The 15,263-nt window shown below is 48.5% G+C and overlaps 1 protein-coding gene across 1 annotated transcript; it reads left to right on the forward strand.

Annotated features, from left to right (window-relative positions):
* The first annotated feature begins 1,599 nt into the window (after positions 1-1,599).
* LOC111138841 (Purkinje cell protein 4 like 1) lies at positions 1,600-10,796 on the forward strand. The gene is made up of 3 exons (XM_022490741.1): positions 1,600-1,662; positions 8,859-8,919; positions 9,528-10,796. Exons 1-3 carry the CDS (start codon positions 1,600-1,602, stop codon positions 9,668-9,670), a joined length of 267 nt encoding a protein of 88 aa, XP_022346449.1. The 3' UTR covers positions 9,671-10,796.
* Positions 10,797-15,263: the final 4,467 nt, after the last annotated feature.

Genomic DNA, 15,263 nt, shown 5'->3' on the forward strand with positions numbered 1-15,263 from the left:
GCCCAAATGTCCACTGACAGATGAATGAAAAAGAAGATGTGATACAGGGTGCCTGGGTGGCTCAGTGGGTTAAAGCCTCTGCCTTCAGCTCAGGTCATGATCTCAGTGTCCTGGGATCAAGTCCTGCATTGGGCTCTCTGCTCAATGGGGAGCCTTCTTCCTCCTCTCTCTCTGCCTGCCTCTCTGCCTGCTTGTGATCTCTGTCTGTCAAATAAATAAATAAAATCTTAAAAAAAAAAAAAGAAGATGTCACACACACACACACACACACACACACACACACACACACACACACGATGGAATACTACTCAGCCATCAAAAAGAATGAAATCTCCCCTTTTGCAGTGACGTGGATGGAACTAGAGTGTGTTATACTAAGCGAAATAAGTCAGTCAGAGAAAGACAAATACTATATGATTTCACTCATATATGGAATTTAAGAAACAAAACAGATGAACTTGTGGGAAGGGGGAAAAAGAAAGAAGGAAACAAACAGAAGAGACTCTTAATGATACAGAACAAACTGAGGGTTGATGGAGGGAGGTGGTTGGGGGGTGGGCTAGAAGGGCAATGGGTATGAAGGAGGGTACTTATGGTGAGTACTGGGTGTTGTATGTAAGTGATGAATCACTAAATTCTATTCCCCAAACCAGTATTACACTATATGTGTAATACAAAGAGCAGTTCTTAATTTTGACAAAGTCTAATTTACAATTTTTTTCTTTTATGAATTTTATCTTTGGAATATCTAAGAAATCTTTGCCTACCACAAGGTTGCAAATGTTTTTTTCTATATTTTCTTCTAGAAGTTTTATAGTTTTAGGTTTTGTATACATTTGGAGTTAATTTTTCTATGAAGTGCAAGGTTTAGATTGAGGTTTTTTTGGTTGTTGGGTTTTTTTTTTTTTTACATGGCTCTTCATATTTTTTGAAAAGATCCCCCTGACCTTTAAATATTGGGGTTCCTCAATGCGTGGTCCTAGACCTGCTTCTTTTCCCTGTAATGGTAGTTGAAGAAGGAATTCAGATTGAAGAAGCCTTCTTTTCCTGTTTTAAAAAGAGGGAGAGGTGTTTTGGTTTTTTTTTAAGATTTTTTTTATTTATTTGAGAGAGAGAGGGAGAGAGAGAGAGAGAGCATGAGAGGGGGCAGGTCAGAGGGAGAAGCAGACTCCCTGATGAGCAGGGAGCCTGATGCGGGACTCGATCCTGGGACTCCAGGACCATGACCTGAGCCAAAGGTAGTCGCTTAACCAACTGAGTGTTGGACCTCCCAGGCATCCCAGAGGAAGATGTTTTATATATGAGAGTGAGGGGGGCTGACTGTAAGGAGTCCTGAGAAGCAGAAAGGGGCATGGGACCCAAAGCTCGGACGGAAGGACAGGAATTCATCCGAACACTGACGAATGTCCTGGGAGGAGTATCGTCCAGGGAAAGGGAGGCCGTGTCGTGTTGGATCCCACTCTGTGCCCTCAAAGCCTTTCTTTAGGCTAACAGGCCTTGCCTCTTCTTTTCCTCCTCCTCCCGTGGGGAGGGAGAGTCGACAATTTTGAACTGCAGAGGAAACAAGCGTATACTCATGGGGACCTGGCCACCGCCAAGATGACGGAACGGAACACTGGGGTACGTCAGGCCCAGAGGGGAGGAGAGGAGGAACACGTGAAGGTAGGCAAGGAAAGAAGTAGGGCCCTCTGGGGAAAGGTGGGAGTGGATGGGCCTCGGGGTTGCTAATTAGTGTTTGATGCATGTTGAGAAGTGGGAAACTTTTCATCTGTGTGCACCATGGGGCTGAACTTGAACCAAACTCCATGCGCACTAGAAACGTGGAGTAACAGACCTCACGGTGAGCGAGGAAGTCATTCGAAATGGAAACCAGTGGGACGGTCCTACCCACGGAATTCTCAGAACCTGAGCGGGCGAGCATCTGGACCTGGGAGTGCAGAACATACCCTCAGGTTATAGCTGTCCCCCGAGGCCAGCCTACTGTGTGTCTGGAGGCCCACTGCACACACGTCAAGATAAAAGAATCAGGGTGGTCAGCTCCGCGGGCGGAGTAGGAATCTGAGTCAGTAGGCATGGTCTGGGATCAGGTTCTACAATAAGATTTCCCCATAATGGGTGGACAGGACACCATTCTCCATGTTCCTGGTAGAACACAGGTGAAGTAGGGCTGGGGACTGGATTGAGAGACCAGCCCTTGACGGTAGGAATGGTGGGACGTCATGATCCCTAGGACTTTCCTTCCTACCATCCTTCCTTGGCTAGACAGGGAGAGACGGCATAGCAGCATGGCGATCGAAAGCATGGACTCCATAGTCAGACTGTCTTTTTTTTTTTTTTTTTTTAAGATTCTATTTATTGATTGGGAGAGAGTGAGAGAACATGAGCGGGGAGGAGGGGGAGTGGGGGAGGGAGAGGCAGACTCCCCACTGAGCAGGGAGCTGCACATGGGGCTCAACCCAGGACCCTGAGATCATGATCCGTGCCAAAGGCAGACGCTTAACCAACTGAGTTCCCCAGGCGCCCCATGGAGTCAGACTGCCTTGATTCAGATTCTGGCTTTGCTACTTCTTAGCTGTTATGACCGTAGGCAAGTTAATGACCCTCTCTTACCTCAGTTTCCATGCCTGTAAAATGAGAATAGTAACAAGAGCCATCTTATGGGGCTGTCACAGTGACTCAGCGTGCCAGTGTTTGTAATGTGTGCGGACACGTGGCTGGCACATAGAAGGTATTACACACGTGGTTACTAATAGGGTGAGGGGAGGTAGCGTGTGCAGGCCCCGACTCCTCCTTCGAGTTCCCCCGCTGAGTCCCATAAGGAAAAGGAAGGACTTGCCAGCCCACATCACTGTTGTTATTACTGGTCAGAACGGCGCCCGGGAGTTCGTAATGCATACCTGGCTAGGACGTGAGGCAGAGAGAGCTGAGAAACCCTCCCTGGGCACAGCGATTTGTGGGGTCAGCATCGATCCTGGGGAGGTGGAGTTTGCGGGACAGGGGCTCTGACGGAGCAGTGTCTGGTTCGCCCAGAGCGGACCTCGTGCCTCCTTGGTTCACCCACAGTGCAGCGAGTCTGACTGCTTACAGGTGATGTACCAGAGGACCTCGGTTCATCGAATTTCTGGAAAACAACCAGAATTTCTGGAAAACAACCAGAGGGTTGGGGCAGAGACCAGGCACCAGTAAAGGGCTGAGAACTAGATAGAGTGTGGGAGCTAACAACCTGTGATCTAACTGTCCCCACCCCCAACCTCAGCAAATCACCAAAACTAAATCTAGAAATCCAGTGTTCCGAGCAGCTATTTTGAGAACTGGCTGGAGAGGGTAGAGGGCGGAGGGAGGAGGGGCGGGAGGTAGAAGCCTCCGCATACTACTTTCCAGCAGAAGGCACCAGGGAGATTTCCAGGGGCCTTGTGAGCAATAGGGGTTTTCTCCTCCTTACAACACCCTTTTCTGGTCTCCCAGGCGCCCTCTTGTACATTTACGCCAAGTGGAGCTGAGAAGCCGGGGAGGACCAGACAGAAGCTGAGCCGTGGCTCCATTCCAGGGTCCATAATCTCAGGAGAGACTCAGGAAGGGGGACAGCTGGCAGGGCAGAGGGGTGGGGAGTGGTGGCCTGGGTGGTTCTGTCCTGACACATATTCGGGCTTGGTAGATGGTCAGGATTAGCTGATCCGGGAAGCGAAGTAGAGGAAGAGTCAATCATCGGAGGGGAGATCTTTAGAACTGGGTCCAGATTTTTCCTCCAGAGGGGAAGGGCTGGGGTGAGAGGACTAGAGCTGGTGGGTAAAGGGAACAGGTTTAGAGTGAGACAGAGGGATAACAGTTAAAGCAAGGATCAGAGTCGGGGATTTGCTTGGCAATAGAGAAAGTAGGAGTTAAAGTCAGAGATCATGGCACTATAGAATTTGCCTCATGACCCATGACCCTCTGGTCTGGACTATGGACTGTTAGCCTATCACCCACCCATGGCCTGCTTTTGCAGTGTGGACAAACCTCTTGCGATGGCGGTGTACCAGAGTGAACCAGGTCACGCGGGTGACTGCTGGGCCATTGTATCGATCGTGTGCAAATAAATAAATAAGTAAATAATGACTATGACCACAGGAAGGTCACGGGGGAAGAAAGCAATGACCGGCCGGTGTCCCAAGAATGACCGTTCTTTCCATGGACCCTTTTTTTTGGCCAAGGGGGATTAGCAGAAATTCCCACAGAGTTTCCCGATTTTTAAATAAATAAACAGATAGATAGATAAGCAGTCTATATCTTTTACAAAATTGGACCATATCATTCCACAACCTACTTTTACAAATACTTAATTTTTGTTTTCCTTCAAATTATTGTTGTCTCCCCCCCAACTTTTTATTCAAAAAACTTATCCGGGTTGAAAGAATAATAGTTCAGTGTGCATCCAGATGCTTTTCACCTACATTTGGTCATTGCTGGCACATTAGTGTGTTTGGGCGAGCGTGTGACAGTCCTTCAGCTTGTGGAAGTAGTACAGCCTGGTGGCTGAACGCCGAGTCCGCGGCTCTGCAGCCCGAAGTCAGCTCTGCTGGTTTCTAGCTGTGTGGCTTGACCTTGGTCACTAGCTTTAACATCTTGAAGCCTCTTCCCTCATCCCTATAAAATAGGGATGACACCTCAGAAATTTCAGAGGATTCAATAGGATAATGTTAGGCATGTAATAAATTCTCAGTAAATAATGTTTGGGTGCTTGTCTTATCTCTTCACTCAGCATGGAAGTTCGGGACAGTCTCATAACTGGTTTCTCTTTAAATCCGTGTCCATTACCCTCCTGCGGGCCCTGAGTGCTGCTCAGGGACTTACTGTTTCTTTTTTACGTGATTGTCTCACTCATTCTCTTTTCTCCTCAAACCTTTTCTTTTTTTTTAAACCTTTTCTTTTTTAAGATTTTATTTGTTTATTTGACAGAGAGAGCACAAGCAGGGGGAGCAGCAGGCAGAGGGCGAGGGACAAGCAGACTCCCCACTGAGCAGAGAGCCCAATGCGGGGCTCGATCCCAGGACCCTGATGTCATGACCTGATCCCGCAGACACTTCACGGATGGAGCCACCCAGGCACCCCCAACAAAGTGATTCCCTAAAAACATGTCAAACCATGTTTCCCTCTGTCCCAAACTTTGTAACGCTTTCCTATCAACTCAGAAAAAAAGTCTAAGCCTTTGCTGTGGTCCAGAGACTTTCATATTCTGGCCGTCCACCCAACTTCCTTCCTTCTCCTCTCTCCCTTATTCACTCGGCTCCAGCCATGCTGGCTTTCTTACTCTTCCTTGAATAGAGCCAGGCACAAAACCTACCGCAGAACCTTTCCGTCTCATGTTTCATCCGCCTAGAAGGCTCTTCTCCCATGCATTCACATGGCTCACTTCGATGTCATTCAAACCTCTGCTCAAATACCACTCATCACAGAGGCCTTCCTAGACTACGCTCTTCTGTTTTCCTTCTTGAAGCGCGTCACGAACTGGCATCGTTGTTTAATGAGTTCGGGAATTTATTTTGCTCGCTGCTGTGTCCCCTGCGTCTAGAATAATAGTTGGCCTGTGGGAAGTGCCAGTACAGTGGTTGGAGAAATGAATCTGATGTTTCTTCTATACTCAGTTAGTGCCTAGAACCAAATACGAGGAAGTGGTTGATGAATATTTATCAAAATTGGGCTTAAATGGCATAATCTTCACAGCATGCTCTAGAATTTATCGACTTCTTAAAGCAGAGCCCTGATACCTGGCAGTCATTCCACCAAGGTTTGCTTCGGTAAAATGAGGGAGGATGCCGTGTACTCCACAGAACTATTCTAAGGATGAGATACAGAACCTTCGTGAGAAGCCCTCAGTTCCTGTATTTTAGCAAATAGCAAATACTCAGATTGTGAAATGAGTAAACAGACTCCACGTGTACCCAGGAGCCCACGGGATGACTTGGTCTCAAGATGAAGTGTGTTTGAGACAGGAGTGTCCAGATGGAGCAACTCTATTGATACAATTCCGAGGATGGGGAATTACTATTATTTTAACTTGAACTCTCCATCTGGACAGAGAGGCTAGAAAAAACACACATATCAGTTGACTAATCTAATTTCAAATTCATGGCCTTGGACTTAGGAGGGGGCCCCAGTGCTTCCCAGCAATGCTATTACCACCAGTTCCATCACTTTCCTGCTTTCCTTAGACGAGTATCGCAAATCTTCTTTCGCCTTTCTTCAAGACCTCTTCCCTGCTCCTCTTGGATGATGACCTTGTTACCTATTCTTTTTAAAGATTTTATTTATTTATTTGACAGACAGAGATCACCAGTAGGCAGAGAGGCAGGCAGAGAAAGAGAGAGGAAGAAGCAGGCTCCCCGCTAAGCAGAGAGCCCGATGCGGGGCTCGATCCCAGGATCCTGGGATCATGACCCGAGCCGGAGGCAGATGCTTTAACCCACTGAGCCACGCAGGCGCCCCCCTTGTTACCTATTTTACTTCAAAAACAGAAGCAATGAGAAGAGACCTTGTACATGTCCCTACCTGCCTTGCCTCTGGGCCCACAAGCTCTACTTTCCCTCCAGTTACTGTGGGTGATCTGTCCTTATCCTGTTTGGGGCCACCCACTGCTCATGCACTAGATCTCATTCTCTTTCTCCTCCTGCAAGGATCCTCTTTCTGTCCTACAGTTTGTCCTTCTCTACTGAGTCATTTTCTTTCTTTCTTTTTTATATTTTATTCATTTGAGAGAGAGAAAGAGAGCAGGAGCATAAGCAGGGGGCCACAGAGGCAGAGGGAGAAGCAGACTCCACACTGAGCAGAGAGCCTGACGTGGGATTTGATCCCAAGACCCTGGGATCATGACCTGAGCCAAAGGCAGATGCTTCACCGACTGAGCCACCTGGGCTCTCCTGAATCATTTTCATAAAACACAATCATTCTATAAATTTCTGCCATCTTAAGTCAAATCATCTCAAGCCCTGTATCCCCCTCAAATATCCCCCACCCCCATTTTTGGGGAACTTGTTCTCTCTTTGCTGCTTCAGTGTCTCTCCTCCATTTTCCTCACAAACCCATTCTACCCAGACTTTTGCTCCCTTCTTGCACTGTGACTTTTCTTGTCAAAGCCCCCGGTGATTTCCATACAATAAAACCCAGTGTCCAATCCCGGCTTATCTTACTTGGCCCACCTGCTGAATTGGATGCAACCAATCACTCTCTCCTGCTTGAAATAGTTTCTTGACATGCTTTCTAAATCCCTATAATCTCTTGGCTTTCTTCCTACTTGACTTCTCAATTTTCCTTAGTGATTTTTCCTCTTTTTTCTACAACCTCTCATCACTGGAATGACCCAGGATTTGACGCTTTTCCCTTCTTTATCTAATGGTGGTCTCCAGTCTGGTGGCTTTAAATGTCATCCATATGTAAATAACAGGCTCATTTCTATCTCTAAGCCAGGTCCTGCTCCCTAACTCCTTTTGGATATCCAGCAGCTTATAAAAACATCTCCTCTTGAGTGATTAATAGGCTTCTCTTTTTCTTTAAACCTGCTGCTCCTGCTGTCTTCTCCATTTCAGGAAATGACAATTCTTTTTTTCTTTTTCTTTTTCTTTTTCTTTTTTTTCCAGTTCTTCAAGCCAAAGACTTTGGAGTCATCCTTGACCACTTTCTCAAAAATGCCACTTATCCCATCAACCTAGTCCCTTTGGTCATAGCTTGAAAATATACCCAGGATTGAGGGGCGCCTGGGTGGCTCAGTGGGTTAAGCCTCTGCCTTCGGCTCAGGTCATGATCGCAGGGTCCTGGGATGGAGCTCCGCATCAGGCTTTCTGCTCAGCGGAGAGCCTGCTTCCCTTCCTCTCTCTCTGCCTACCTTTCTGCCTACTTGTGATCTCTGTCTGTCAATAAATAAATAAAATCTTAAAAAAAATATATACCCAAGATCGAACCACGCCTCACCACCCCCAGTGCCCCCTGTGCAGACCCAAGCAACCATGATTTCCTGCCTCGTTCTCTGCAGTAACCTCCTATCAGGTTCTCCTGCTTCCTCCCTCGTGCCCTCTTTGTGCAAAGTGATGGTCTCCAGTGCCTTCTCATCTCACTTGTAAAAGTCAGACTCCTTAAGAAGACTCCCAAGATCCTACATCATCTACCCACCCGAGTTCTCTCTGACCAGTCTCCATCCCCCTTCCTCCTGCTTCCTTCCTCTCTTTACTCCAGCTGCATCAGACTCTTGCTACTCCTCGATAGGCTCCTCTCACTTCCCATGGCCATCAGCACCTCCTGCCTAGACTCGGGTAACCCTTCCTCCTTTATCTCTTTTAGCCTTTGGCTCAAATGCTACTTTCAGACAGAATTTTCCTGACCACTCTGGGTAAAACTGTATTTCTCCATTCCCACGAGCACTCACTACCTGCTTCCCGGTCTTTCCTCAGCAACACTTATCACCCCCTAACCTAACATTCTGTTTAATATTCTCTCTGTATACTAGAATGTAACCCCATGAGGGCAGGGTTTTTTCTGTTTTGTCCTCTGCAATGTTTCTAGTACCAATAAATGCTTGTTGAATGATTTTTTTTAAAGATTTTATTTATTTATCTAACAGAGAGGGACACAGTGAGAGAGGGAACACGAGCAGAGGGAGTGGGAGAGGGAGAAGCAGGCTCCCCGCTGAGAAGGGAGCTCAATGTGGGGCTTGATCCCAGGACCCTGGCGCCCCTTGTTGTTTTGAGTTTTGAGGACTTTTCTCCCTCTCTCTGATCTTCAGAAGACTGAGGAGTGCACCCGGTAAAAGGAGGACTTAAAAGTGTTGATGATGAGTCTATGGGGACAGCACCTTAATACTTCTATGAACATCTAATACTCTGATTTTTCTTTTCCAGCTGAATACTAAAACATCCCCAGCAACCAACCAGGCACCTGGCCCAGAGGAAAAAGGTGAGTGGTGTCAGGTCTGGTGGTATGTAGAGCGCGTGAATACAGGGATGGGAGGACAGGTAGGGCCATAAGTCTGGAAGCTCCTAGAGTCGGATGTAGTTGGAATAAGAATGTGGACAAGTGAAACAAAGCACGAGGCAAGAACCACTATACCTGTAGGCGTTCTTCCACTTTTTCCTAAAAAGGAAATCTACTGGTATTTACTCCTTGATTCTGGCTCTGCAATGCTTGGAAACAGGCACCGTGATAGAAGGAAGCTCGTGAGATTATCCAGCCACTGTCTCAAGCAGAAATTGGGGGAAAGCTGGGTAAAGTCAGTATGCTCTGGGACTTTGAGTTGTAAGACTGAGGAATAAGTGATGATAGATGACATTTGTCCTCTTGGTCTAAGAGTGGCAAAGCTCCTGAGTAAGTTGAGCTACTTCTCAACCTAGGTACCCCGACTCAGTCTTCCAGGAGAGTAATCAGACATTTCTGGTCCTAGCAAAGATCGGAGAACCTCCCAGAGCCTAGCAGGAAATGGACCCTAACTATTGTATTTGAGGCCTGGAGAAAGGGGCTGGGGCAATGCAGGTTTACTCATCAGTGACTCTCTCAACTATCTGCAGGGAAAGCTGGCAATGCCAAGAAGGCTGAGGAGGAGGAGGAGATTGACATTGACCTGACTGCGCCGGAAACAGAGAAGGCCGCCCTTGCCATTCAGGGCAAGTTCCGGAGATTCCAGAAAAGGAAAAAGGATCCCAGCTCCTGAACCACCAGCCTTGCCCTTCACTCTCTCCCTTCTCTCCCCTTCACCGCAGCCTGACTCCTATGTGTCTTTGTCTCTTTGTCCCTCTAGCCTCTTGTTGAGGCAAGTTCAACCCTATCTATTATTTTCTCTGGTCCCCCCTCCTGCCATCACAATAGTAGAGGCTCAAGGAATGTGGGGGAAGATGAAGAATTCAACTGGCAGCCACTTGCCTAAGGGCGGACCAGTTTGTCTTTGGGATAAGCCTCCTTGACCAGTACCCGTGCCTGGCCTGTGAGGTTGAAGAACAGAGGCTTTAAGGCTGAGAGGGACCCCGGACAGTGCTGGGGGGAGGGGAGAACCTTCAGAATAGGGTGCCCGAGGGTGGGCCTGAGCATTGTTCCACCGGTTGCAACAGTCACACTTCAGGTAACGTGTTTCTGCCCTTACATCCTTCTGCACCAACACACCCACCTTCCCTCCTGTGAACTAAGCGACAGAGGGGACTGGACCCTCCCTCTGCTCAAGGCAGACCCAGATCAAGCACCTTCCACATTAGTGCATGCTGAGTAGGCGAGTTCCGAGGAAGGGAGCGTGGGATGGGTGGAGGCCAGAGGAATTTCCTTCACCGTCCAGTCCAGGACCATTGGGGCAGAGGAAGAAGAGGTTTCAGAGGGGCATGGGCAGAGAGGTGGGCCTAGAGTAGATTTGGGGATGAAAGAAAGGTAAGGGAGACACCACTACTGCCAGTAAATGTGGACTAGATGAAGGATTTCTGCTACCCTGCCTACCTCTAACCTCCCAAATCCAGCCATCCCTAGAGACCACACCAACCCAGGGACCCCTGTAGTTCCCACCTCCCGCACTGTGGAGTCAGAGCAGAGTGGAATAGCCGCTCTGTGATTCGAGCATGTTTAATCATGATTAAAAACAACAAAACAAATCCCCAGTGGGGTCATCTAGCCTCTACTTCTGATTTTTTTTGGGACAAATGTGAATGTGGCCTCAGGGAGGGTGTGGATCACACCACAGCACAGGAACCAACACCGCCCAAGCAAGCGGTAGAGGAAACCCATCCCTTCCTCCCTCCTCCATCCCCTGACCTTGCCCTCACCTTGATTTACCGCCCACACGGTCTCTGTATGCGACTGTCACCACCCCCATGCACACCTGCGAGGCTGCTAGCCGCCTTCCCGCTCGCCTTCTGGCTCAAAGCACTCTTGGGATCTATTCTGTGGAAAACAAACCCAGCCTTCCTTGCCCCCTATCCCCAAATGACCTGCACTCGCCGTCCCTCCTGCTTTGTTTTCCTCCCACACTCCCTCTCCCTCCCACTGTTTCTCTAACTTAGGGGAAGGAGAAGACGACTCTGGGTCAGTAGAGAACACCACTGTCATGCTGAAGATTTTAAACCATGAATTAAATAAAATGATGGCATTCCAGGGAGCTCACACTGCTGAGAACTGGTCTCTATACATTGAGACTGGAAGCCGAATCCTGGAAGATCAAGCAAGAAAAGCTCATTCTCACACACTCTCTTCACTTCTTAGCATTCACCGTTCCTTTCCTGATTCAAGAATACAGGAGCTGTGGGGCCGCAGGGTGGCTCCGTCTGTTGAGCGTCCGACTCTTGGTTTTGGCTCAGGTTCTGATCTCGGGGTTGTGGGATCGAGCCCCTCTTTGGGGCTCTGTGCTCAGCGGGGAGTCTGCTTGAGATTCTCTTTCTCCCTCTCCCTTTGCCCCCCTCTCTCCCTTGCTCTCAAATGAATAAATAAATGAATAAACAAAATCCTAAAGTCAAAAAAAAAAAAAAAATGCCGATGCTGAAACCACGTAGCGGCTGGGCGTAGGAAGCAAGGGACAATAGCCCTGGAAGGAAACCTATACCGGAGGTTGACCCTTGCCTAGCAAGCCTGTGGCTGCAGGATATTCCATGGACATGAGATGGGTGTTGGCTGTGCCTCGTCTGGGTCTGGCCCTGCGGACACTGAGGTAAGATAGGTGCTCCCTGCTCCCAGCGATCTGGGCTTCTGAGAGCTGGGGTGCTAAGGCAACAGCAGGGTTCGCCATCAGCCCGCTCCCGTTGGCTCCGCTGCATGGGGGGTTATCGGCCTTTTGGGTTTTTTGCCACACTGATCTGGAGTACGGTGCTGAAATGTTTTTCCGCGTGTTTTTTCAGCCTTCACCATTTTTTGCTTTAGAAGCATTACACTTGCCCTCAAGACGTCTTTTAAAAGAAAGGGCATTGTAGCAAAAATGCAGTCTGTAGCTTTGGGCAAGACAGTTCTAACCAGAAAGATTTGGGCATCTTTCACGGAGCCAGTGGTAGTTCTCAGTAAAGGTTCTCGAAGCTAGTTCCTCTGGGCCAGTCTGCTTATTCCGGCTGCACGGGACTCGAACTGACCCTCTTCTCCTCCTGTAGCTCCTCCTTGGCACCCCGGGCTTGGGCTGGGAGCTCTTGCATAGGGCCCTAGAGCCCTATGTCTCTTCCCTGTTCCTCTGGTTCCTGCTGCTGGAGACACAATCCTGGAGTATCGGTCAGTAAGGAATTATTCTTGGGTGCTTTGATTTGTGGAGCAAACACTGCAAGTCTGGGGGGGTTGGGGAGTGCTCTACTACATGGCTTTAGCAGAAGAGGCCGGCGGAAACAGTCAAGGGGAAAAGCAGCAAATTCAGTTGTCACATGTCTTATCACTGATACACCTTCGGTGCTTTTCCATCTGTGTTGGGAGGGTGGTCGAGCTGGGAGGATGACCCTGACGGAAGTGGAAGAGGTCTGGAGATCTGAGCAGGGGCAGTACTTCAGAATATGTCCCCAGAGCCCAGAATTGAAGGTGAAGGTTTTGGGAGAAATTCAGGCAGCTAAAGGGGACAAGGATCCTGCTTCCTGGGACAACCTACTTTCAGGGACTTGGAGTCCTTGCTGGGAAGGACTCTTGACCTCTCCTTGATCTGGTCCCAGTATAGAGGCAGCTCTCCCATGTCTGTCTCTTTCTCTTGCACTTGACTCCTGCCCTAATGTCCTTTTGGGGAGCTGCCCTTCCTGCCCAATTCTGCCTCTCTCTGCCCCTCTTGCCCTTGCTGTGTTTCCTTTATTTCTGGGGCTTTTTGCAGTGTGCGTGTGTGCGTGTGTGGGCGGGGGGGGGCTATTCTTGGGAGCGACTTTGTTCCTGCTGTACTTGGTCCCTGAGACCCAGCCCTTATGGGAATCACTCTCCAGTGACCTGTTCCTTCCTGTTCTTCACCATCTTCTCTCCAAATGCAGCACTTCTGCTGCCTGTGCCTCTGAAGACCGAGGGTTCAGAGGTCGGGAAGTTTGTTTCTTTTCTGGTCTTTTGGGTAGCCGCTCGGACTCGAGATCTACAAAGGCAGAGACTCACAGACCATAGATGGTCAGAAAGTAAGCCCTTTCTCAAGGGTGCAGGAGACACTTCCTTATTCCCTTCTGGACCACATCCCTCCTCCACCCAGCCTTGTTAGCGACAGCCCTCCCTCTTCCATCCAGCATTCTATTTTTCCCTTAGTATGATGATGATGTTGATGGTGATGATGATGGTGGTAATTGGCCTTTCTTACTCCCCAGTCACCTAGACCTTCAAAGAATGAAACAAGGGAGCCATCTCTGCTAGATTAGCTGCGAGCGTCCTTACTCACACGTAACTCCGTCAGCTTCAGTTTCTTCGAAGTTGGGGTCCTTAGGAATGCTCATCCCCCAGTTTGGGGTACTCCTTAGCCTAATGCTCCCTGAAAGGCATGAATGGTGATGACCATGTTAGTATCTAAGATTTGTAAATCACTACGTGCCAGGCACTTTTGCATATATCAACTCATGTAATTCTTAGACCCCTATGACATAGATACTATTATCCCCATTTTACACATGAAGAAACTGAGGCACAGAGAGATCAAATAAGCTTTCAAATTAAAGCGAATGGTGGAGCAAGGACAGGAACGGCAGTCTGGCTCTAGACTCTGCTCCTTGTACCACCTTGGGGAGGGACTGGCTGAGTGGAGGCAGACAGCCCGGAAGGCATGGATGTTGTCCAGCCAAGCCTGAGGGTAGGGCTTCCCTTAGCTGAGCTCAGGCATATCTACTTGGTCTCTTGCGGCCCACATAGGTAAGATCTGGATCCTCCCTGACCCCCCGCCCTCCTTCCAGGGAAGGACCATATTTGGCTTTCCTTGACTGCTCTGCCAGCCTCCAATCTAGAATTCCATTGATCCCATCGATCTTATCCAGCTCCTTCCCTGGTGCTGGATGGCCTGAAACGGAGAGTGAAATGGGTCTCAGAACTTGGGAGGTAGGGATGGTATATGGGCCTAGGAAGGAGGGAGGGTCCACAGGCTCACACGAAGTCTGAGGGTGAGGAGATGAGGGCATCGTGAAAGGAAACCCAACTCTTCCTTAACTCACGGGAGGGTTCCAGGTCTCATGTGGTCCCCTCAGCCACTTCGCAACAGGGGGATGTACTGCCCTCTAGGGGATGTTTTGGAAATCCGTGAGGGTCATTTTTTTGTTATCTTCATCTATGGGGGGTTGGGTGAGCATGGAGGAGGGTCTCCTGGTATTATCTCATGTCTTGGGGCCAAAGATGCTAGGTGTACTGCAGTGACCAGGACAGTGCCAAGCAAAATGCCGCACATCTCACGTGTCTTTTAAGAGTCCCACCGGATAGCAGTGTAGGTGAGTGACCCCTTATCTGAGGGATCCTTGGACTCAGCTTCATTTTACATATGAACACAAAGTATTTTTTGAGCCATTTTAAACACTGCATTTCCTAGAAATGCAACTAATGTGTAGATTGAAGGAACTTATCATTTGCTTTGTTCAGAACTTTTACTGAGAGTTGCTCACCATTTCAGAAACCCGTGTCATCCAGGACACTGCTGCCCGTGATATTTGAGCGGCTGATACTTGTGCATCTTTTGCTGTCGTGCTCACAAGGATTCTGTATCGGGTTCAAGGCTTTGACTACTATATCATATGTGTAGTCATGCCTGACGTGACATATTAAAATGCTTTCCATTTTTGGGGTGCCCAGGTGGTTCAGTTGGTTATAATACTTTCCATTTTGTTATAAATTAATTTTTAATTTCACCTTTATAATACGTTAGAGTATTCAATTTACCTTTTGAAAGTAGGTATCTAGTTTGTATTGCATATGACTATTGTTCAGGAGAAAAAAAGGGGGCATTGGACTGAGGAGGTTGGGAACTATTGCCCTAAGCCTTTGGAAAGCCAGCACTAGCCCAAAGAGTCAGGACACTGTCTTTCTTCTGCTTCCACACCTTTTCTCTCTAACAGAGACCCCCAAAGCTTCCAGCTAAGCTGTAAGTCTTTACCATGGGCGGAGCACTTGGAAAGGGACCACAAGATAAATAGCGGGGGGCTCACCTGGGAGGCACACTTACTGCCTAGAAAGGAAAGCCTTTGCAAGACAAAATGTTCATGTCTGTGTTGTGATGGTGTTGAATTGTGAAGCAGACAGTGATAGACTGAGGTCCGGACAGTGGACAGTGAGTTAGATCCTCCTCTCTGAGTACGTTCTTCCTAGAGAAGTTCCTCCACTTCCTTCAGCTGAAAAGAAAGGAAAAGTGACAGAGGTAGAGAATGGTG

This window comes from Enhydra lutris, unplaced genomic scaffold, assembly GCF_002288905.1.
Source record: "Enhydra lutris kenyoni isolate GAN:26980312 unplaced genomic scaffold, ASM228890v2 scaffoldscaffold94, whole genome shotgun sequence".
Classification (NCBI taxonomy): domain Eukaryota; kingdom Metazoa; phylum Chordata; class Mammalia; order Carnivora; family Mustelidae; genus Enhydra; species Enhydra lutris.